General features: G+C 47.4%; 1 protein-coding gene across 2 annotated transcripts; it reads left to right on the top strand.

Moving 5' to 3' along the window:
- The first annotated feature begins 5,323 nt into the window (after nucleotides 1-5,323).
- MAPK1IP1L (mitogen-activated protein kinase 1 interacting protein 1 like) lies at nucleotides 5,324-18,242 on the top strand. Of its 2 annotated transcripts, none has more exons than XM_071745198.1 (4): nucleotides 5,324-5,423; nucleotides 13,726-13,753; nucleotides 14,311-15,024; nucleotides 15,492-18,242. In XM_071745198.1, exons 2-4 carry the CDS (start codon nucleotides 13,730-13,732, stop codon nucleotides 15,501-15,503), a joined length of 750 nt encoding a protein of 249 aa, XP_071601299.1. In that variant the 5' UTR covers nucleotides 5,324-5,423; nucleotides 13,726-13,729; the 3' UTR covers nucleotides 15,504-18,242. The 2 variants fall into 2 exon arrangements, with proteins under 2 accessions (XP_071601299.1, XP_071601298.1); XM_071745197.1 differs by lacking the exon at nucleotides 5,324-5,423 and adding an exon at nucleotides 12,240-12,334 and having other exon boundaries at nucleotides 15,492-16,253.
- Nucleotides 18,243-24,578: the final 6,336 nt, after the last annotated feature.

Consider the following 24,578-nt stretch of genomic DNA (forward strand, 5'->3'; position numbering starts at 1 on the left):
TTTCTGCTGGGCCAGCAAAGGGATGCCTCCACTGTGCCTTGGATTTCCTCCTTCTGGCTCCCCCCTGTCAGAGTTGGAGGCACAAGGAAGATATTGTTATTTTTCCTCTGGATTTATTGTTTGTGGCATGCACAGCCCTCTGGGGAGCAATAAAGTTTGCTGCTCCTTGTCATATTTTGAGCAGTGTGTGTGTGTGTTTGTCCCTGAAAAGTGCTCAGTCAGACAACTGAAGTATTGTCTGTGGGTCTTTTACCCCAAAATAAAGGCAAAGGCCAATTATGGCCAATTTGGCCACTGAAAGACAAGAGAGATGTTGACAAACGGAAGGAAGTTAAGAGGGAGGGGGGTGAAAGGGGTGCAGGGCATAAGAAAGATAAGGAGAAGCTGTGGAAATGGTTATGTTGGGGCAAAAAAAGGAGAAAGGAGGAGAGAACTCAGTGCAGACTGCAGCTGCCCAGAGCAGGGTTACAGGGCAGACAGATGCTCCACAGAGGGACATGGCCAAAGGACAAGCAGCAAGAGTCCCAAGTCACAGCAGGGGAAAAGCCTGACAAGAGGCAGGGAATAATGGGAGCACTCCCAGTGAGCAGACTTAGGGATGGGACTGAACATCCAGAGGTTGTGCAATCTCTGTCTTTGGAGGCAGCCAAAGCTCAGCCAGACAAGGCTCCAAGCAAGCCCTGTTTTAAGCCAGAGGTTACAGCAGAGCTTCTTTCCAACCCAAATATTTGTAGGATGCAGCAAATAAAACCAAGAAGCAACAGCAGAGGCCCTGCAATGTGAACCTCTCCTGAATCCTAGAGTCATAGAACTGGCTGGGTTGGAAGGGACCTCAGAGCTCATCAAGTCCAACCCTTGATCCACTCCCACTGCAGTTCCCAGCCCATGGCACTGAGTGCCACATCCAGGCTCTTTTGAAATATCTCCAGGGATGGAGAATCCACCCCTTCCCTGGGCAGCCCATTCCAATGGCTGAGCACCCTCTCCAGAAAGAAATTCTTTCTCATGTCCAACCTAAACCTCCCCTGGCACAACTTGAGACCTCTTGTGCCCTCTTGTCTTGCTGAGAGTTGCCTGGGAAAAGAGCCCAACCCCCCCCTGGCTCCAACCTCCTTTCAGGGAGTTGGAGAGAGTGATGAGGTCTCCCCTGAGCCTCCTCTTCTCCAGCCTCAACACCCCCAGCTCCCTCAGCCCTTCCTCACAGGACTTGTGCTGGATCCCTTCCCAGCCTCCTTGCTCTTCTCTGGACCTGCTCCAGCACCTCAATCTCCTTCCTGAGCTGAGGGGCCCAGAACTGGACACAGGACTCAAGCTGTGGCCTCCCCAGGGCTGAGCACAGGGGCAGAATCCCTTCCCTGGACCTGCTGGCCACGCTGTTCCTGAGCCAGCCCAGGATGCCATTGGCCTTCTTGGCCACCTGGGCACACTGTTGGCTCCTCTTCAGCTTCCTGGCAATCCAGACTCCCAGCTCCCTTTCTCCCACTCTATGCCCAGCCTGGAGCTCCACATGGGGTTGTTGTGGCCAAAGGACTGCCCTGACATTATCTCACCAAACTGCTGAATAATTTAATTGCTATCACTGCAGGTCCAATGCAGAGGGGTGGGAAAGAATGCTTCCTAATCTCTGGCAGCCAAATTTCTTTCCCACAGCTCCCATTGTCCTCCTCAGGAGCCTCATGCAAGCTCCCAGTTTGCCATTTCATCCCAACTTTTCCCTTCCAGCTCAGAGTGCCAAGTCATAGCTGCCAGTAGGATGTGGCCAGGGCTTCACCTTGGGCTCCTGAAATCTTTGGCACTGAGATGGATCAGCTGCACACACACACACACACACACAAAAAAAAAATCAGCTGCAGCTCCTCTGACAGCTCTCAGCATATCCATGCCCCCAGAGAGCACTGCTGGCCTCAAGGAAGGGAAAGAGCTCTGTGTACAAGCAACTATTTGTACCAAAATTCACCATCCTTGCTGCTTTTGCAGATTCATCACACATCAGGGGGTCCCAAAGTCACATTTTGGTGGGGTTGGCTTCTGAGGTTATTGATTAAAAGTGTTGCCACAGCCCTGGTTTGCTATTTAAGGAAATCCTCACCATCATCAGCCACATGTGCACTCATTAATTAAGTCTCCTAACGAGCAGATTGCTCAGGAAGAAATGTCATGTTCTGGGGAGTCCTGCTGGCAGCCCAGGACATGGCAGCAACCACCCAGGGGGGTTTTTTGAGTGTGGAAAAAGCAAAGGTGAGATAAACCACAGCACACAGCTGGGAGGAAGGAGGATTTCACTCTTATTTGCTCCTTCCTCCTGACAAGGCCACACCAAAAGTGCTCTTTTTACTCAAACTATCCACGAAGGGAATCATGAAAGAACCTGAAGTCTGCCCAAATCTGCCACAGCATTTGGTTAAACCAGGAGGGAGCAAGTTACCCAAGTCCTCATGCCACCAGGGGGCTGGGTTTGTGGCAAATAATCCTTGGAGTTTTGGTATTAACGATTCACACAAATAAATCAGGGGAAATATTGCAGTTTCCTGCCTGCTGCAGCTACCTCCCTGCCTGGGCTCCTGCTCCTGCTGCTGAATTTTCCCCATTGCTTCAGAAATGCCCAAATAACAGCTTTGAAAAGTGCAAAAATCTGCAGGCAAGGGGAGAGGAAGGGTGCCAGGGGAGGGGACATGACCATGAGGTCGTTGTCACCTGTGTTTCTGCTGGGTTTAAGGGAATTATCCATGGATGTGAACACACAAGAGGACAAGCACAGCTCAGAGGTGCAGGGCAGGGCAATGGTGCCACACAGGAGGCACTAAAAGGGCACAAAAAGGGCACAAAAAAACCTCCCTCACCAGGGGGGGATAGCACACTGCCTCTCCTGAGAAAACCTCCCAAGCTTTCCCGTGTGCCACCCATCCCCTGGGATGTGAAAGTTGTGTGTTTTGAGTAATTCCTAAGTAAAATTTCCTGGTGTTTGGTGTTAGCTGAGAGCCAAGAAGGAAGGGCACTGGCCCAGGCTGCCCAAGGAGGTTGTGGAGGCTCCTTCTCTGGAGAAATTCAAACCCCCCCTGGATGTGTTCTGGGTGACCTCCTGCAGGTGCCCCTGTTCTGGCAGGGGGTTGGATGAGATATCTGATCTTCCAAGGTCTCTTCCCACCCCTCACTTTCTGTGATCCTATGGAAAAGGGCTTCAGGTTTTCCCTCCCACCACTGACCAGGCCTTGGGGTGGGTGGTGGAATAAATGTCACCAAGGGTTTTCCCCCTCCAAGGTGTTGCCCCAAACTGAGTCTGTGTACCTGGTGTGCAATAATCCCAACCCCACACACAGTCCAGGTGCTTTCTTTATCCCAGTTCTGCACAGAAAGGGGTGCTGGGTGGTAAACCCACCCCTCTCCCATCACATAGAATCTTTCAGGTTGGAAAAGCCCCTTGGGATCATGGAGTCCAACCATCACTCCTACTCCACAAAGTTCTCCCCTAAACCATATCCCCCAGCACCACATCTAAATGACCCTTAAACACATCCAGGGATGGTGACCCAGGGGCTGACCACTCTGAAATTTTTTTTCATAAATTCCAGTCTGACCCTCCCCTGTGTCAGCTTGCAGCCATTCCCTCTTGTTGTGTCCCTACCTGTGAGAAGAGACCAACCCCAACCTCTGCACAATGTCCTTCCAGGTACAGAGTGATGAGGGCTCCCCTCAGCCTCCTCTTCCTCACACTGAACACTCCCAGCTCCTTCAATTGCTCTGCAGAAGATTTATTCTCCAGGCCCTTCACTACCTTGGTGCCCTCTGCACTCTCTCCATCACCTCAAGATCTCTTTTATATCAAGGTGCCCAAAACTGGACACAACACTCAAGATGTGGCCTCACCAGTGCTGAGCACAGGGGGGCAACCACCTCCCTGCTTCTGCTGGCCACACTATTTCTGATACAAGCCAGGAGGCCACTGGCTTTTTATCTACTCACACTGGCTCACATGCAGCCACTTGGTCCATCAGAACCCTCAGGTCCTTTCCTGCCTGCCAGCTTTCTGGGTTTCCTTTAGAAAATGCAAAATTATCTCAAATACAGGGGTACCACCCCTCTACCCCAGTGCTAAACTCCTCTGCTCCCCTTTTCCCGGGCAGGCTGACAGCCTGGGGGCTCCTGTGAGCAGGGGGAGCTTCCAGCAGCCAAAGGGAAGGGGTTTTAGTGTGCCCATGAGGTAACTTTAATTCAATTTTAATCTGTCACTGTTCTCTAGGATCTGTTTTGCCCTGTGCTTAAGACAGCAGCAGCCGGAGAGGCTCAGTGAACACCCTTCTCCGTCTTTCTCCTTTTCCTTCCTTCTTCTCTTTCTCCTTCTCCTTCCTTCTTCTTCTCTTTCTCCTTTTTTTCCTTCCTTCTTCTCCTTTTCCATCTTTCTCCTTTTCCTTCTTCTTCCTTCTCCTTCCTTCTTCTCCTTTTCCTTCTTCTTCCTTCTCCTTCCTTTTTTCTTTCTCCTTCTCTTTCTCCCTCCTTTTCCTTCTCCTTCCTTCTTCTTTCTCCTTCTCCTTTTCCTTCCTTCTTCTCCTTCCTTCTTGTTCTTTCCTTCTTTTTCCTTTTCATTCCTTGTCTTTCTCCTTCCTTCTCCTTTTCCTTCTCCTTCCTTTTCCTTCTCCTGCTTTCTCCTTTCCCTTCCTTCTCTTTTCCCTTCTCCTTCTTTCTCCCTTTCTCCTTTTCCTTCTTTCCCTTCTCCTTTTCCTTCTCCCTCCTTTTCCTTCCTTCTCCTTTTCCTTCTTTCTGTTTCTCCTTCCCTCTCCTTCTCATTCCTTCTTCTCTTTCTCCTTCTTTTTTCTACTTCTTTTTCCTTCTCCTTCTCTTTCCTTCTCTTTCTCCTCCCTTCTCCTTCTTTCTCATTCTCCTTTTCCTTCTTTCTCCTTCTTCCTTTTCCCTTCTTCTCCTCTTTCTCCTTCCTTTTCCTTCTCCTTTTCCCTTCTTCTCCTCTTTCTCCTTCCTTTTCCTTCTCCTTTTCCCTTCTTCTCCTCTTTCTCCTTCCTTTTCCTTCTCCTTTTCCCTTCTTCTCCTCTTTCTCCTTTTCCTTCTCCTTTTCCTCCTTTCCCCTTTCTCCTCCCCTCAGGCCGCTCCCTCAGGGCCATGGGGGGGGTGTTTGGGGTTTGCGGCAAAAGGCGGGAAGGCGGAGGCCACGTGACCTCCCGCCGGCGCGAGCGGAAGGGGAGGGGGGGGATGGGGGGGGAGTGTGCGGCGGGTGGTCACGTGGCCCCCCGGGGTCCGCGCGCGTTGGGGCGGGGCCGAGCGCGTGACCTTCCGGTCCGGGTGAGCTATAGAGAGGAGGGGGCGTGGCGTGTGACGTCATTCCGCTTCCGGTCGCGGCGTCGGGCTGGCGGTGCTGCTGCGGCCGCCGCCTCGCTCCGGGCCTGCGCCGCGCTCCGCTCCTCCCGCCCGCACAGGTACCCGCACACGGCGGCTCAGGGGCCCGCCCGGCCCCCCCAGACAGCGGCAGGGGGTGGGGCGGGGCGGGCGAGAGGGAAAGGAAGGGATGAGGGAGAAGGGGAGGGGGTTCCATCCCACACACCGCCCCCGGGCCGCACCCGCCTCTTCCCACCTCAGGCCCCGGGAGCTGCCGCTCGCCGCCTCTCCCGCTCCCCGTGAGGGTGAGGTTAGGGCAGGAGGCAGCCCCACGGCCCCCGGGAGGGCGGGTCGCTCCAGGGGGTGGCCGGGGCGGCCTGGTGGCTGCTGCCGCCTTCGGTTCCCGGGGGCCGGTGGCCGTGCAGCGGAGGGAGGATCCGGGTTTCCTGTGTGTAACGGAGTGACCTGACTGGGTGAAGTGGTTTTTTCGGCTTGTGTTGGCGCTCTGTGGTCGTAATCTGTAAATTGCTGTAGAAATGGATGTGGGTGGCATGTGAGTGCTCGGCTCAAAGGGGCCTTCGGTAGAGAAGGCCTCGGGCACGTAAATTTTTCATAGTTGGTGAGGAGTTAATTCGTTTTATTAAATGTTAATGGAATTAAGGGAGCTGAGTGTCTGGGGAAGCCACAGCTCAGCAGTACCGAAGGGCTCACAGCTTGGAGACTGAGCTGCTCCTCTGGCAGCTTTCATCCCCGAGGGAGAGCTTCATTCTAGGTGAATTCACTGGGAAACATTTTGGATCTGATGCTGTTCAAGTTCTTGTCAGTAAATGTTAAGAACAAAGGACACGGAGCTCCTGGAACGGGTCTGGAGGAGGCCCCTGAAATGCTGGGAGTGCTGGAGCAGCTCCCTGGGAAGCCAGGCTGAGGGCTTGGGGTTGTTCAGCCTGGAGAAGAGGAGGCTCCCAGGTGAGCTCAGAGCAACCTCCCAATATCTGAAGGGGCTGCAAGAAAGCTGGGGGAGGGCTTTGGACATGGGGGGGTAGGGAGAGGACAAGGGAAATGGGTTAAAACTTGGAGAGAAAGGGGAGATTGAGGTTGGACATGAGGAAGTTGAGAGAGTTGGGGGTGTTGAGGCTGGAGAAGAGAAGCTGCAATGGGGAGACCTTAGAGCACCTTCCAGTGCCTGAAGGGGCTCCAGGAAAGCTGGGGAGGGACTGGGGACAAGGGCAGGGAGGGATGGGATCAGGGGGAAGGGTTTCCAGGTGGAAGAGAGATGAGATGTGAGGAAGAAATAGTTTGTTGTGAGGGTGCTGAGCCCCTGTGCCAGGTTTCCCAGAGAAGCTGTGGCTGCCCCATCCCTGGCAGTGTCTCAGCCCAGGTTGGATGGGGCTTGGAGCAACCTGGGCTGGTGGGAGGTGTCCCTGACCATGGCAGGGGGTTGGGAACTGGATCATCTTCAAGGTCCCTTCTAACCCAAACCATTCTATGAAGGGTGGGTGTTGTTTGGGTTGGGTTTTTTTTTCCAAATAACCTAAACAGACACACCCTGAAACCACCCTCCCCGTGACCCCTGGGGAGCTGTAGCTGATGCAAAAACCTGTAGCAAATATCAGAGCTCAAAACCACTTCAGATACTTTTAAAACTTGAGTTTCTTGGTGCCACATGAAGATGTGAAAGATGCCAGCTTTATCCATGCAGGGGGTTTGCATCCTGGAAGGTTTTTATCCTGGAAAAAAGCCTCTGCTGAAGGAGCAGGGGGGGGGGGTTTGTTTGTCACTGATGAGTGACTGGAATTTGACACTTAGGTTTGATGGTTTTACTGGGGAGGTACACACAGCAAAAACCCTGCAGTGAAGGTGTTTGGGAGTCTCTCACACTGAGGAGCAGAGTGTTTATTCCATCCAAAATTAATGAAAATAATGAAGCTGATAATTCCTGGGTGTCTGAGTGGGACAGGCACTCAGGTTTTCTTTCCAGCTGCTTCAGGAAGGCTCCTGAGGAACTGAGAACTGGAAGTTAAAGCTATAAATGAGAATTAAACCACACTTTTTAAAAAAAAAAGCAATGTGTTGAGAATGGGCTTTCATCTCAGGAAAGCTCAGGGGCAGCTGTGGTATGTTTTAATTATATTTATATTAATTACAATTAATCTTTTGCAAGATGCAGGGGGTAGGATGGTGTGGCCAGGAGCAGTTGTGGGCAGTGCAGAGTGGCCCAAACAAACTGATCCAAACAAACTGATCCAAACAAACTGATCCAAACAAACTGATCCAAACAGACCAGCTCAGGAGTGATCTGGATCTTCCACGTTGGGAATCACCTCCCTGGGATGTCTGGGATGGGGAGGAGGCAGCTGTGAGACAGGATGGCATGGAACAGGTGGGGAACCAGCACACCTGAGGCTTCCTTGTGGCTTTAGGTTTTACAGGCCTTGAAAACTGATATCAGAGACCTCTGATTTAAATAATTATTATTTGTTTGTTTGTTTGTTTGCTGGCAGGAGGTAATTTGTAGCAAATGGCCCAATCTGCAGCATTTTGGTTGTCACCCCTCATTGAATTTCTCCAACTTGAGCAACCTGGGCTGGTGGGAGGTGGCCCTGCCCATGGCAGGGGGTTGGAACTGGATGATCTTTAAGGTCCCTTCCAACCCAAACCATTCTGTGCTTCAAATTTGTCCAGAAAATAGAAAAACTCAAAATTTGAAAGCTAAAATCCTGTCTTACCTCCTTTTTTTTTTCTTTTTTTTTTTCTTCCCAGTCAAGACAGACAGAGGAAGGGGCCAAAACTTCACTGACTCTCAAGCAGCTGCTGGTGATGTAGCTGTTTGTTTTTCCCCTGTCAGTCTCTTTACCAATTTTATTTATTTAAAACTTTCAGGTCAGCCTGAAGGATCCCCCACACCCCAACTACCTCAGCACAGCTGCTGAGAAGCCACTAAAGACAGAGAAAGGGCCAGCTAAAAAAATGCTGATTCTTAATGCCTGGAAGGTAGAAGGTGCAAAAATTTGCATATTTTAGGAAACATTGAGAAGCTTTCCTAGGTTTCCTTTCTCTGGGGAGCTGTGTTGGGTAGTTGCAGTTCTGTGGGCAGAAATCTTGTTGTGGATGAGGTTATGCTGGTGGGTGTTAAAATTGTTCCAGCAACAAAGGAACCTCTTGGCTGGTAGAGCTCTGCCACCCAGTGGAAATGCAGCAGAGCCTGGTGCATCTCCAGAGTGTTTTTCTGTGTTGGGAAGATGATCTTGGAGACAAGAACTAAATCTGGCACTTCAAGTGTTGGAAACGTGTCATGGAAGTAAAAAAAGAAATGAGGAAAAAAAAAAAAAAAAAAGCAAAAGCAAGTCGTTGATGCTTAGTTTAGGGTGGGTTTGGTAAAAGGAGAAGTGTTTGGGATATTTCTTTCTAAAAGGGGTCTCCAGAGCTCTTTTTAAGGAGGGTCTCCAGGGATGGGTGATGGAGAAAAGCCAAGGAAGGGAAGAGCTTGGGGAAAATGCTACATCCAGCAGCTTCAGTTGGGCTGATCAGAGAGGGCTCAGAGCTTCAGAACCACAGTGGAGCTGTTCTCTTGTTGATGGGTTTTGTCTGTGTCACAGAGCACCACACCTCCAGAAACAGGGCCTTCCCAGACCTCTGGAAGTCACCACTTGGCCTTGGATGCTCTTGGCAGAACTTGCTGAGCACTGAGTGCTGCTCAGCTTTGTCTGACCTTCCTGCTCTGAATTCCTGGGTTCCTGGGAGGCCTTGGACCTTGTGCTGTGAATGGCTCCTGGGTGGATGTGGTGGAAATCCTCCACGTCCTCCTATCACTCTTCAGATAAAGGATGAGAGAGGTTCTGCTTCCAGAATGCTTTGTTTTCTCCCAATATTGGGTATTTCTCTCTTCCCCTCTCTTGTTTTGTGCTTCTGACCATGTGTGTTCTCAGAGGTGGCTGAGAAATAATTCCCTGAGCATCCTGTCTGGATGCTCCCTGTTTCTGGAAAGCAGGAGATGTTTCTAGGGGTGGTGGCTTACAGAAAATAAAGGAAATTTTCTCTTCCAGCACAGCAGGTGCAGGGAGGACTTTGATTTGAAAGCTGCCACTTCTGTTGTCTTTCTGCTCCCTGCCAAATTACTTCAACTCCTGAACCCTCCTTCTTCCACTCACTTTTTTCTTCCTCCCCAGTTCCAGGAAAGAATGATTTGGAGTACAGTCTAAATGTGGCAAAGCAGATGTCCCACAAATCAGCTTTTCTCTCTTCCTATCAGAGTTTGTGCAGGGTTCTTCCTGTAAAGCTTCAAGAGAACATTTGAAGCTCTGCCACATCTAAAAATCTCATCAGGGCACAGTTAATACTTTGGTCTGCAGTTTGGAGCCCACTCATCACCTGGGGGGTCTTTAAAATAAAGTGATTTGGAGGTCCCCTGTCCAGCAGTGCCCCTGAGTCTTATTTGTGAGCATGTAAATCAGAATTTTTAGGGTTGGAAAGGACCTTTTAAGGTCACCTTATTCCAACCCCCTGCATAGGAAGGGACACCTCCCCCTAGATCAGCTTGCTCTGTCCAGCCTGGTTTTAAAGAACTTCTTCCAAACTTCCAATCTAAATCTCCCCTCCTCTGGTTTGAATCCATTCCCCCTGGTCCTATCATTCCCTGACATCCTGGGGTAAAATCCTCTTTCAAACTTCATGGATCTTTCTGTAGGGTTTGGCTTGGAATCCTTTAAGTCTGTCAAGCAGCTGGGATCTAGATTTAAGTACAAATTTCTCTGTTGTCTGAGTGTGTGTCACCATTTCTTTTTTTATTCTTTTTTTTTCTTAAATGAGGGTGGCATTACCCAGATTTTAAAATGTTTTAAAAAGCCCAATCCTGAAGGAGCCCACCCTGTCTGCACCAGGATCCCTGACACCCTTGGCACCCAAAGGTTGCCAACAAATGTTGCAGTCCTCTTGCCAGAGCCAGGGAGCCACAAAATCTCACCAGGAGCTCTTCTTACTTCTCTTTCCCAAGTCACCCAGCAGGATTTGGTGTGGGACACCAAACTTCTGTGGACATCTGACCAGTTCTGGGGCTGGGAGCAGGGGGGTTCAGCTCTGTTCATCCATCCCTTTGGTGCCCTGCTCACTGTCACTTTTATGACAGATCATGGGGTTTCCTCTGATCTCTCCTCCTCTCTTCCTTCTCTCCCTTACAGCTTATGTTTTAACTTTTTTTTTTTTTTTCTTGTAGGTGGGTTTTTCAGTTGGTCTTCTCCCATCTCACCATCTACCTAAAGCAAGGATGATTTTCTGGCCTGTTTTGGTGTTTCTTTTTCCAAATTTTTTTTCCTATGAATTTACACTCACAGGGGGTTCAGCTCTGTCCATCCATCCCTTTGGTGCCCTGCTCACTGTCACTTTGCTGACAGATCATGGGATTTTCCTCTGAGTTCTTTAGGGCTCTCTCCTCTCTTCTTCTCTCCCTTACAGCTTATGTTTTAACTTCTTTTGGTTTTTTTTTCCTTTTCTTGTAGGTGGGTTTTTCAGTTGGTCTTCTCCCATCTCACCATCTGCCTAAAGCAAGGATGATTTTCTGGCCTGTTTTGGTGTTTCTTTTTCCAACTTTTTTTTCTTATGAATTTACACTCACAGGGGGGTTCAGCTCTGTTCATCCATCCCTTTGGTGCCCTGTTCACTGTCACTTTTATGACAGATCATGGGGTTTTCCTCTGATCTCTCCTCCTCTCTTCTTCTCTCCCTTACAGCTTATGTTTTAACTTCTTTTGTGGTTTTTTTCCTTTTCTTGTAGGTGGGTTTTTCAGTTGGTCTCCCATCTCACCATCTACCTAAAGCAAGGATGATTTTCTGGCCTGTTTTGGTGTTTCTTTTTCCAACTATTTTTTTCTTATGAATTCACACTCACATTTGTGTTACATTCACACTCGTGTAAAAAAGTAATTTTTGTACCTTTCTCTCTATTAATGTTTGATTTACAGTATTTGTGAGTTATATGAGAGCTTCTGTGTCTGTATAGGTAAAGTGAACAACAGTGCCACTGGAAAGCACTCACCAACTCCAGTTTATTACTGGTCCACTGCAAGAAATAGCAAACTTCTAACATCAGAGCTATTTATTAAAGGGAAATTGGGATTTTTTTTCTGGTAGATGTCTCTTGAACAGCTGAGCTGTTAATAACAGGAGTGGAAAACACTTTCCTCGTGGAGCTCCATTGCTTTCTGCACTTAAAAAAAAAATTTTAATTGATTTGAACAGGGTATCTCATCTGATCCAAACACACAGGGACCTGTCCCTATGTACAGGAATTATTGCTGTTACAAACTAATATTAATTGGAGCTTTAAAAAACTTTTGGATTCCTGCAATTAGCCACTGGTAGCACCAGTGCTTCACTGACAGCACCAGGGTGCTGGTTTTGTAGATTTCTGAAAATGTTTATTTAATTTATTAGATATTCCTTTAAGGTTTATTTCAATTATTAGGTATAATGTGTCAAGCTCACTGTGTTTCCACAGGGGTCTGGGTTGCTTGGTGTAGTCATAAACCACTTGGGAAATGAGATAACAAGATCTTTTTGATATGAAGCCATTCAGGAAAAAAATCCTTAAGTTATAAAGTGGCAGCTAGAATTCCATGTTGATAAGTTGGATGGAATTCAGGGAAAATAAATGTAGAATGGTGTGTCTAATTTCTTATTTAAAATGATGGGCTGAACCTTAACACTGAGGAGTGAAATATTGCTGCAGAAGTGTCAGTTCTGCAGTGATCAGAAAGGAGATGAAACACTTAAGAAGTATGAGGAAGGAAACAGAGGACAAAGGAGAACATAATAGTGAAACTCTATAAATCAATAGTTACTCCACATCTTGAATTCTCTGTGGTTACTTCTTGTCATTCATCTCAAAAGATACAAAAGAATTGGAACAAGCCTCAGAGAGAGGTGGTGAGAATAATGAAATGTATAAAACAGCTGCTGCACAAGGGTCAAGGAAATCAGCTGGAGCTCAGCTTGGAAAAGGAAAAACCACAAGAAAGTGGTAAAAATCTGTAGAATAATGAACACCATGGGCAGGGTGGACAAGAACAGACTTGATGATGTCCTCTGCTGCAAGAATGGAGGAGCAACAACTGAGACTAGTTAAAGGTCCAGGTTTAGAAATAAAAAAGTTCCTTTTTTATGTAACAAATAGCCCTGTGGAGTTCCTCACCAGTGGATTTAGTTAGGTACAAGCAGGGCAACCAGATGTGTTTGTGGAAAAGAAATTGTTTGAGGGTTATTAGTCCATAAAAATTGCCTACAACTGAGGTGGTATCTGAGCTTCACATCACTGAAGTACTGGGGTGTCAGCCCTGCTGCTGTTCTTCCCTGCTTGTGCTGAAAATAAAATGGGATGCTAAGCACAGCCCCATGTTCTGATCCAGTGCTGTCTTAAGATGAGGAGATTGTGTAGATAGTAATAAACTTAACACCCATTTTCAGAGAAGACTCCAGTTTATAGGTGCATTATTTGCATGATATGATTTATAGTCTCACAGGGCTGCTTGTGCAAACCTCCATCCCCAGGAGCAGTCTCTGTGTGAAAAGTCAGGTCCTCACCAGCAAGAAGGGAAAACAAGGATTGTTTGGGTTTTGTGGGAGTCAACTTGGCAGTAGGATTTGTACTTTTAACTTGTGTTTTTCCATTTCCCCCCACTTCTATCTTCCTCCCTATCTCCTACTCCCTCCCTGAAACCTTCTGGCTGCACTTTTCTGCCTGTTTGACCTGCTTTGGTCACCCTTTAAGAGTTAGAAGTCAGAAGTTAGGTGCATGTTGATGACCCCTTTGCTGTGTTTGCCTTCAGCTAAGGCTGGGGGGCAGAGAATTGAGCTAAGAGCACCCACCACTTTTTTTGTGTTTTGGAGTAATTTAGGATGAAGCATCCGTGAAAAAATAGTCCTGCTCTTTTTGACAACAGAGGCTGCATGGGGATTGATTTAATTGTGTCTGTTTGGGTTTTTTTAGGTGCATTAATTCCATCAGCAAGCAGCCAGCCATAACTTTTCTCTGAGTCCCAGTTTCAAAAAGACCTTGAGTCCTGCCCAGGCAGCCCTGTCCCTCCGAACAGCTGAAAGATTTTTTTTCTTGGTGTAACGTGACCCATCTGCATTAAGTGTGGGTCCTGCCTGAGGTGAGGCAGAGGCTGAAGGCTTTCCTCTTCATCAGAACTTTATCAAGAGAGAAATATTTGGGCAGCAGGTGTCTGCATGGGTCAGAGTCATTAAAACAAAGCCTCCAGTTAGGAGGCACTGCCAGTTTCAGGGAGGCAAACGTAGCGTTCGTCTCATGAACTCATGCTTGAAATACTTTTTTTTTTTTTTTTTAAATACTTTGGTATTTTTTTTTTTTTATTTTCAACAAATTTCACTTTATCTTACCTTACTTTTCAGCAAAATGTCTGGAACTGATGATTTTTCGGTAAGTAACAGTTTTTCTTTCCTGAAGATCAGCCAGTTGTGTAGCTTCATTCTAAACCTTGACGTGGTTTTCCGAGAGCTCCCAGCTGAGAGGCCATTGCCTCGGTGTTGCACTCGTGGTGTCTTCCTTTTGGGTAGCTGTAGCAATCTCTAGGTTTAACCATGTGAAGCTGCCAGGTGCTTTGTGGGTTCTTTTTTTCTGATAGCAACAAAGGAATTGTGTTTTAATAGTGTCAGAAGGGAACTCGACAAAAATCTGGATTTCTTTCTGGATTTTCTTGCCGGAATTGCCGATTGCTGCCTGCGGTTGGTCGCCTGGTTTTTGGGTTTGGTTTTGGTTTTTTTTGGGTTTTCTAACTGCAGCATGTCAGAATGCCTCCTCTGCCTTAGAGAAGCTGCACAAAAATGAATGTAAATCATCTCTGTGCAGCAGCAAAGAGGTCTTCTCCTCCCATTTTGGCAACTGAAACACACAAACACACACACGTAGCTGGTGAATGTCTGCGGCGAGGAGGTTCAGGAGGCCTCTTACCTTCTCACTGCTGCTTTATCTTTTAGTTGGCAGATGCTTTACCAGATCAGTCTCCTGCTAAAACCTCCAAAGTGAGCAGTACAAAACCTGGGCAGCAGCCTGGTCAACCACCCCAGGCTTGGCCAGCTTCAAATCCTTGGAACAACCCAAGCGCTCCCCCTGCGGCACCGACCGGACCGCCACCCAACACCTCCGCTTCCAGCGTGCCCTTTGGACCTCCTCCAACAGGAATGTATCCTTCAATGCCCCCGGGACCGCCTGCTCCATTTCCTCCTCCTCCTACTGGACCCTCTTGCCCTCCTCCTGGTGGTCCATATCCACCCCCAACTGTGCCAGGTCCTGTCCCACCAGGGCAATATCCTCCGCCAAACATGCCCTTTCCAGAGCTTCCAAGACCTTACGGTGGTCCGACAGAGCCAGCTGCACCTCCTGCTCCCGTTGGGCCATGGGGATCCATGCCCTCTGGAGCATGGGGACCAACAATGGGTGGGCAGTATCCTGCACCCAGCATGCCATATCCACCCCCAGGGCCATATTCTGCTCCTACCCAGACTCCAGGGGCAGCACCAACAGTACCGTGGGGGACAGTTCCACCCGGAACGTGGGGACCTTCACCGCCAGGTCCGTTTCCTCCACCCACAGGATCATATCCAGCTCCAGGACTATATCCCACGCCCCCTAATCCTTTTCAAGTGCCATCTGGTCCTGCTGGTGCTCCATCAATGCCTGGTGGTCCCCATGTAAGTATTCAGTTTTGGTTTTGAGTTGCTCTAAATTACTTTTTTTTTTTTTTAAGTGTGAAAATTCGGTAGCGTAGGGGTTGGTAATGCAGGTAAGGAATTTCAGCACATCTGCCTTGTCTCTGTAGTCAGTGGAATAATAGCCAGCTTCTTGAATGCTTAACTGAATACACTAAGGGAAATGATATCAAGTTGGAGTGTGTCTAAGCATCCCATTACAGTGGTCTTTGGTTGCTTGGAAAGCCTTCTCTAAAAAGCAAAAAAGGCCTTGTAATTTCTGAAGGAAAATATCCTAGTGAGGTTGCCTCTAGGGCACAGGGGGAGGGAGTAGCAAATTACAAATTTCAACAAATTGAAAGTTGTTTTCAGTTAAGAATTTTTGTATCTGTGAGGATTTAATGTAGAATTTATTTTTTTGTGTGTGACTGGATTAACTGCTATTGACCCTGAATTATTGTCTCTTGCAGCCTTACCGTTGAATACATTCTGGGCAACAAAATACTGTAGCTTTCCACCTTCATCCACTACTTGCAGAGATTTTTACAGTTTTTGTTTCAGTAATGTTTGAGGCTACGAAGAATTCTTGCCTCTTGTATGTGCATCTGAGGTATGAAGGAGCAGTTTGCATAAATTTACCTTGCTCGTATGCTGGAGTAATTGGTTTAATACACTTAATTAGGAAGTGCAGAAATACAACTAACATCTGTGGTTCTTGTGTTGGCAAGGATTCCTTGGAAAAAAATGGGAGTTGCCAAGTGAGGATTCTAAAGAATCAGGCTCAAGGACTTGAAAAAGGAAAGAAGTGAATTCTTAAATTTCCATGAATGCTTTAAGTCTTGTTTGCCAGACTTGTGCTGGTCACTGAATGGATGGATAGTCACATTTTGTCATTTTCAGGTTATTCCAAAATGTCAATAAAAAGTGTTTGAAGCTTTTTGTCAAGAAACCTAATTTTTTTGAACCTGCTACAGTAACTCAAACTAAAGAGACAGAGCGTGTGAACTTTGAAGGTTTTCTCAGCATTTTGTAAATACTCAAAACCAATTGCTCAGTCTGGGACTATGGAAGAGAAGAGACACACTTCAAACCCTGGCTCTGACCTCTCAGCACACTCTTGGTGTTCACAAACAGGCATTTATGTGCAAATCGAATAACCTGGACGTGCAGTTAACTTTGAATTTAAAAAAAAAAAATAAAAATAAAAATAATGTGAGTTTTATGCATGCAAATGAGGACATCATTTTGCCCGTTCTCATTCTGTGGTGGTTGGAAGTTTGGCTTGGTTTATGTAAAGAGGAGCTGATTCCCACTTTAGGTAAGGTACTTCCCTAGTTCTAACCTGGGTTCCAGTCATTTAAAATTTGATTTTGCTGCTGGGCTGTGTAAACTCTGGAGGCTGGGTCAGAGGCCCTGGAAACCTAACTTGAGCTTAAAAAGATATTAAAAAAAAAAAAAGACAAAAATCCAAAAATAAATAACCCCACCCTGACTATTCCCTTCCTGGCAGCTTTTGGCAGGGAGTTGAGTTCCAGCAGCTCCAGAGATCCTTTGTCTCATCCTTTCTGCCACGGTGGAGAACGAGGAGGCCTCATCAGGGCTGCCCTGGATATTGCAGTGGGGAGAAGTCCTCTGTTCTCAGCTGGGTGTCTGCATACCTCACTGAGTAAGCTTAATTAGGGAGTGTAATTAGGGAGGAATTGAATGTCTCAAAGCCTGTGCACTGCTGTGTAGCTGCTCCCCCCTCCTCTGAAGGGGCAGGGCAGTCACTTTTCATATTCTTGCCATATCTCTGGGGGGGTTGCTGCAAGGCTGGTGGTGCAGCCTCACAGTTGTCAGTGAGGAGTTCTGGTCCTCTTTTTGGTACTTCAGAACCTTGGTGTTGACCCGGGACAGCCTGTGGCATCCCCAGCAGGGTGGGGAATCTCCTGCCTCAGCCTCTCTGGGTAGAATTAGGAACTAATTTTGCATCACTGGTGGCTCATTAGGGAGTCTTCGTTATCATGGAACTGTCAAAGTGAGTTAATTCTCTCCCACTCTCTTATTGTAGCTTCCTGCATGCACGTGAGGGGCTTCTTGGAACCCAAATGTGGTGACCTGGTGCTTGTTGGTAGTTTTGGCCTTTTTAGCAAAGCCCTGCAGTATTTTTTGCAGAAGGCAGCTCAGCTGTGGCTGTTTTAACATCATGAAAGAAATAGCAAAGGCACTTGTAGCCTTTTTGTTTCAAGAAGGCAACACTGGAGCTCAACAAAACCCCTTCACATTTCTCTTTTTTAAAATCAGCTGTAACCCTGGAAACATGAACCAAAAGTGCAAGTCCTCACTAAGCTTAAACAAGCCCCAGTCCCCCCTGCAAACAACAGATCTTGGCAAGACTGATAAAAAAATAAACAGTGACTACGTTTGCTCAAGTGCTTTCTTTTTTTTTTATACCCACAGCCTTAGGTTATAAATCAGTGTAAGGAAAAAAAAAATAATAATTAAAAAACCATCTATTCCAAATGAATCCCTCAGTAGCAGCCACTCCAGTTTGAAATGGCACTGGCTCTGTGTCTTTGCAGGGCAGGGGAAGGTGTAGGAAAGGATAAAGCAAACGTAGCAAGGACTGGTTTTTGGAAAGGGGATTTGGAAAAGTAACTTCTAGACTTCTAGGTTCTTCCTGAAATAGGCAGGATTTATTACTGGAACATTTAGGCTAAAATTCAGTATATATGAGATGTTTTTTCAATGTATATTCGTATTTCTTGAGGTCCTGAGAACTGTTTCATAACCCCTTTGTTTTTGTGAGCCAAGTTCTTTGCCTAGCAGTGATGAAAAGGGTATTCCTGTTAATCTATTGTGTAAAAACTCAAGTTGTCACTATATACCGTGTAGTAACTTTATCACATGTTATGTCAAGTGTGAGCAACTTCTGGCCTGAAGCTTTTTGCAATGGAATTTGTACATTTCTATGCATCATTTGGGTTAAAATTGCTGAGAAGTTCATTTTTTTTTTTTTTTTTTTGACTTGTGCTTTGAGATTGCCATACTGCATTTGTTTACAATATGAAATATAAGCAATCACATCTTTAAAGGATAGATTATCACCTGCTGCTGTATTTTCTTTAGACGAAACAAATATTGCTGTATGATAGTGAGAAGCTATAAATACAGGATTTGATATTTTTTTGAAAATGCTGTCACTTTTGTATAAGATTAGACATTAAACGTATTTTCAAGACTGTCGTGTTCACTGCTTTTCAATGACTGCTTTGGACATTTGCTTGTGTAGACTTGGAATGAATAGTGACAAAAGGACATCCTTGATTTGCAAAGACTGAATATAAAATCAGAATTACTTGACTTCTGTGAGTGTTTTTTCCTCTTCCTTTTGGGACTTTTGCAGCCTCTGCCTAAGGAAAATTAAGTGTGGGTGCGACCCTGGCCCAATGTGGTATTGCCTGTTCACTGCCTGCTTAATGAGGAGAATTAACTGCCTTGCTAATTAGGAGAAAAAAGATCTGATCTTACTTGTTCTAGAGCAGAAAAAGGACTTAATTTTTTTTTAGCTGTTTGCTGTGGGTTTATTTTTTTTTTCTGCCTGTGACACGTGGACGTGGTAAGCGACCCACAAACCAACGTTTTGATGTCCCCATCAGGACTTGGGGACAGCACCTGGGAAACTCCCCAGCTTGGCAGGGATGAGAGCCACAAAATTTGGGCATCCCTCCTCACTACAGGGACATTTTCTGTTCAAGTGGCTTGTGGCTGTTCACACTGAGCTGGGCAGTGCTGCTGCTTGTGCCCACACCTTGCCCTCTTCAGGAAGGTGAAAATGGCAGCAGGGAGTAGCTGAAGGGTGGAAACAAAAGTGCTGAACCACTTTTGAGGCTTAAAAACCAGGTTCCTCTCAGGCTGTGCACCAATCTGATCCTTACCTCTGCTAAGGGAACAGTTCAACACGTGGCCAGTGCTTTATCCTCAGTGTTCAGCCTTGGGCTTTTCCTCTCCTTCAGATTTCTTAAAGAATTTTCTTGTGCAACTCTTTTCGTGTTGGTAGAGATGAGGATGTGGCTGTGCTGCTCCCATTCCCTGCCCTGCAGACCCCAAAAACTCCACATTTTTGGGGAGCATCTCCCAGGTGCTCCTTCTCTACAGAAGTCTTAGGGGGTGTGGAGTATTTAGCTTTGAAAACTATTCCAGGGCTCATGGTTCTATCCATGAAGTAGGAAGGGTCAGTCCCAGGGGGCAAAACTCTTTCCAAACTCTTTCCAGACTCTTTCCAGACTCTTTCCATTTCTTGGCACTGATTTACTCCCCAGCCTGTTGCAAGCTGCCCCCGTGGCAGCCAAAGGGATGAAACTTGGCCCCTGTGTAGGGAGGAACCTGGGGCACCAAAGCAGGGACAGCACTTCTCATTCCTCTGAATTGTAGCTTTCCTCTTCCTGAAGTTCAGCAGAGAATTCCAAGGATCAGGCTGTGTTTCCCTCTGCTGCAGCCAGCTCTTCCTCACCAGGCAGGGAGGAGGTGAGCACCTCGGGGAGAAAAAAGGGAGAAATGGAAGTTTCATCTTTATTGTGAGCTTCACTCCTGGTTATAAATGCACAAAGGGGGAGTGAGCAGCAGGGAGGATGGAGCCAGGCTCCTCCCAGTGATGTCCAAGGACAGGACAAGGGGTAAGAGGTGCAAGCTGGAGGTGCTGGATAAACACAGGAAAACTTTTCACTGTGAGGGTGACAGAGCCCTGGCCCAGGCTGCCCAGGGAGGTTGTGGAGTCTCCTTCTTTGGGGACATTCCAACCCCACCTGGATGTGTTCCTGTGGGGATCTGGGTGATCCTGCTCTGGCAGGGGGTTGGATGAGATGATTTTTTGAGGCCCTTTCCAAGCCCTCACTTTCTGTGCTTCTCACCAACAGGTCCATGCTGCCAGATGAGCTCTCTGTGTTCCACGTGGCTGCTCCCTGGATGTCTGAGTTGCCTTGGATGTGGTCTCACAATTCAGTGGAATTTGAGTTAATTTGATCTAAAACTGTACGTGCTGCCCCCTGCTAAGTTAATAGCAACAGATAATTTTTTTTTTCCCTTTGCTCTCCCTGCAGCATCTCTCAGGTGGGTGGGAAATGCAGCAGCCAGAGCTGGGGGCACCAAGCAGGGGGCTCTTGAAATGTCCTAGAGGTTGAGCTGAGCTGCTTGATCACAGAATCATAAAATTGGCTGGGTTGGAAGGGACCTCAGAGCTCATCAAGTCCAACCCTTGATCCACTCCCACTGCAGTTCCCAGCCCATGGCACTGAGTGCCACATCCAGGCTCTTTTGAAATATCTCCAGGGATGGAGAATCCACCCCTTCCCTGGGCAGCCCATTCCAATGCAGGAGAAGAGGGAAGGATGGGGACTTAATATCCCCCATGGAGCAGAGCATAAGTTTGAGTGAAGCTGCAAGCTACCCCTTGGTAAAGAAGATGACCAGAGTAGTACTTCAGTTCTGTAGGATCATTTTCCAAAGGGTGCCCACCCTGTGAAATGAGAGCTGTGGGGATAACCTGGCAATCCCTCTGCTTCTGTCCTCTTCCCAGCTTTCTCCTGGCAGCCAGCAGGGAAGGGCCATGGAGCTGAATCCCATGGGATGCCCTCAGGTTTCCTTTCAGGTGCTGTTGATCTCATCTGCTCTTCCTGAGTCATCTTGTGGTGGAGATGAAGGGAGGGACTTCTCGTGGCACTTAGCTCACTAATTCTTGCATCAAGCTGTGAGCTGTTTCCATTATTTATTAAAGGTTGGATTTTGGGGTTGGGGAGAAGTCCTGTACCCTGCTGTGCCTCATCCTGAGGGACACTGAGGCTGGAGTTGGCATCCTCAGGGTGGGATGGTGGGGAATTGAAATAATTCAAGTTAATAATAATAACTAATAATAATAATAAGTTAATAATAGTTCAAGTTTACAGAGGAAAACTTCCTGCTGCTGGAGCCCATGTTCTAAAGCAAACACCACCTTGTGCTGGATCATGGCTTCAGTTTAACCAAGAGAATCAACCCAGCAACCTGATGAAACTTTCAGCATGAGCAGCCTTGCCCAAAGAGGTTCTGGAATTTTTGGAGGTTTTCTGGGAGGTTTTGGAGCTCAGGTTGGGTGCAGCCTTGAGCAGCCTGACCCAGCTCTGAATAGTGGGGTCAGGAACCTCCTGATGTCCCTTCCTACCAGAATCACCCCATCACTAAAGAAATGTGCTGCTCCATGCCTGAATAAAACCAAACAGCTCATTTATCCCTTCTTGAAGCTAATTCAGCAGGTGATAAATGGCTCCAGATTCCATTTGGGGCTTTTGGGGCTTGCTCTGGGGCAGAGCTGTGGTTCTGGTGGGACCCCCTGCATGCTGGCAAGGGGGAATCTGTCAGGATACTCTTGTTTTACCAAACTCTTAAAAGAGAATGAAAATTAAAACTGTCTCATGGTGCCTTTTCAGGAGAACGTGCCCCATCTGCATGCTGTGAAAAACCAGAGGTAGGATATGAATTGTTCAGAGGGGGTTGAGTCCTAATTTGCTGGAGTTCTCTTCAGCTCCTTCAAGCACAGAGAAAGTGGCAGAATATCCTATTTTAACTTAAAAAGTGGGGAAAAAGAATGGTTTCATATCCTGGCACTTTGGGTTGTGTGACACTGGAGTTGCTTGGTGCTCCCCAAGGAGGCAACATCAGAGCTGATCCTCTGGAGAGCTTTTTAGTGCAGGCACTGGAGTGCAGTTTGCACTTTGTGTTTCAGCTTGGATGCTGTCCCTGTTTTCTGTTTTTTCTGGGAAAACAGAGGATGAGCAATAACCTGGAGTGTGGGATGATCCCATCAATTGGTCAATCCTCATATATCATGGAAAATAACTTGGAATGTGGAGATGATCCCATCAATTGGTCAATCCTCATATATCATGGAAAATAACTTGGAATGTGGAGATGATCCCATCAATTGGTCAATCCTCATATATCATGGAAAATAACTTGGAATGTGGAGATGATCCCATCAATTGGTCAGTCCTCATATATCATGGAAAATAACTTGGAATGTGGAGATGATCCCATCAATTGGTCAGTCCTCATATATCATGGAAAATAACTTGGAATGTGGGATGATCCCATCAATTGGTCAGTCCTCATATATCATGGACAATAACTTGGAATGTGGAGATGATCCCATCAATTGGTCAGTCCTCATATATCATGGAAAATAACCTGGAATGTGGGATGATCCCATCAATTGGTCAATCCTCATATATCATGGAAAATAACTTGGAATGTGGAGATGATCCCATCAATTGGTCAGTCCTCAGAGCATGGGCAATAACCTGGAATGTGGGATGATCCCATCACTTGGTCAGTCCTCAGAGCATGGGCAATAACCTGGAATGTGGGATGATCCCATCACTTGGTCAGTCCTCAGAGCATGGGCAATAACCTGGAACATGGAGATGATCCCAACAATTGGCCAATCCTCATCTTGGTGCTATCCTGGAGGTCTCTGAGGATGAGTGGTTGGTAAAAAAAAAAGAAAGAAGTGTCTGCAGAGTGACACCAAGCAAAAGCCATTTAGAGTGGGTCAAAGGAAAATAAGGAGCTGGAAAAATGAGCCCCTGGCTGGTGTGTCAAAGCAAAGCCTGGTGAGATCCCTCTGGTTCTGTCCTCTCCAAGCTGGCAGCTGCTCATCCAGCACCCTGCTGCCATCAGGAGAGGGCAGTGGTGCTGCTCCCTCCTTGTCACATCCTCCCTGGCACAGGAGGCTGGGTCAGGGACTGATGATTTTTAACACTGGGTTTGATATCAAAACAGGGAAATCCAGGAACATTTTAGCGACCCAGAGTTTGGGAGAGGGAGTTAGAGCTGGGATCTTTGCACAGCCCTGCATTAGGCTGCTGTATTTGGTCTGATTTCTCCAGGAAGGAGACAAAGAGGTTGTAGACCTGGTTTAGATCTGAGCCCAGCCCAGGGAATGGAATTCTGAGCTCTGCCAAAAATGTGGTGCAGCAAAGGAGGGAAATCTGCTCACCTGCCAGGCACTCATCCACAGCTCTTCCCTTTCCCAGCTTGCCATGAAGGTGATGAGGGGACAAGGACATCTCTCTGGGGAAGAAAGGCTGAGGGGATAAGGACTTCTTAGTCTGGAGAAAAGAAGACTGAGGGGGGATTTTGTCAATGCTCAGAAATACCTAAAGGGTGGGAGTCAGGAGGATGGGGTCAGTCTTTTTGCAGTAGTGCCCAGGGACAGGAAAAGAGGGAATGGGCACAAACTTCAACACAGGAAGCTCTATCTAAACATGAGGAGGAACTTCTTTACTTTGAGGGTAACACAGCCCTGGTCCAGGCTGCCCAGAGAGGTGGTGGAGTCTCCATCTCTGGAGACATTCCAACCCCAGGTGGACACCATCCTGTGCAACCTGCTCTGGGTGAACCTGCTCTGGTAGGGGGGTTGGGCTGGATCATCCCCAGAGGTCCTTCCCAACCCCAACCATTCTGGGAAGCATCTCTTCTGCTTTCCTGAGCTATGGTAAAATCCACCTATTGCTGTTGCAGTGGTGTTTATTTTACAGTAAATCCTTTTTCATGGTTGATCCTGCAGCTGCCTTTCTGCTGGATCAGGTAGAGCTGTCCTCTTTTTCTCTGCCCTTTATGGTTTCTTTCCAACCCTGACTTCCAGCGTGGCTTCCCAGGGGGTTTTGCTCCTTGTGGAGCACCTTTCCCATGGCAAAGCTGGAGACAAGAGGCTGGCTTTGTGATCCCTCCACCTGGATCTCCTGCTGCTGCACCCAAAGAGACAACAGGACCACACCTGGGCTTTGCTGGGGGTAAATTTGAACTGCTTCATCCCCACAGCCCCATTCCCTGGGGCTTTTTAGGCTGGGTTAGTCCTCTGCAGGGTTAAATCTTTGGACAAGGAAATAATACGGCCAAGAGAAGCACCAGGACCTCACCTTTTGGTGGCAACAAAACCCAGGAGGACTTCCCCCAGCCCTCTGTGCAGTGGCATTGGGATCACTGAAGGGATTTCTCATCCAGTTATTTCATAACATGAGGAGGAAGGAGCTTGGGAAGGAGAAGGAGGAGGTATCCACTATTTAGTCTAAAGCCAGGGTGGGGTTTGAGGGCTTTTTACCATCTCTATGAAGACAAATTGCTACAAGACTCCTTCAGCACATGGAAACCAACTTCATGCTCAGGTTGGCACATCAAGTGCAAAGTCCTTTCCATTTATTCATCTTTACAAATAAAAACCCTTAAAACTAGCAGTGTTTTGCCCATCTACAGCATCAGAAGTTGTGAAAAACTTGATGGGCTGGTCCGGCCTCTCAGAGAAGGAATTTTACAGCAGTTTCCACAGAATCCCAGACTGGTTTGGGTTAGAAGGAACCTTAAATCTCCTCCATTGCCACCCCCTGCCATGGTCAGGGACACCTCCCACCAGCCCAGGTTGCTCCAAGCCCCATCCAACCTGGGCTGAGACACTGCCAGGGATGGGGCAGCCACAGCTTCTCTGGGAAACCTGGCACAGGGGCTCAGCACCCCTCACCCCAAGGAATTTCTCCCTCAGATTTCATCTC

This window comes from Heliangelus exortis, chromosome 5, assembly GCF_036169615.1.
Source record: "Heliangelus exortis chromosome 5, bHelExo1.hap1, whole genome shotgun sequence".
Classification (NCBI taxonomy): domain Eukaryota; kingdom Metazoa; phylum Chordata; class Aves; order Apodiformes; family Trochilidae; genus Heliangelus; species Heliangelus exortis.

What these genes read in the sequence shown, in the direction of transcription:
- MAPK1IP1L (XM_071745197.1), top strand. Translation starts at nt 12,255, where the DNA reads ATGTATAAAACAGCTGCTGCACAAGGGTCAAGGAAATCAGCTGGAGCT. An exon ending in GGAAAAACCACAAGAAAGTG is followed by an intron (nt 12,335 to 13,725) that starts GTAAAAATCTGT and finishes CTTACTTTTCAG; the next exon opens with CAAAATGTCTGGAACTGATG. An exon ending in CTGGAACTGATGATTTTTCG is followed by an intron (nt 13,754 to 14,310) that starts GTAAGTAACAGT and finishes TTTATCTTTTAG; the next exon opens with TTGGCAGATGCTTTACCAGA.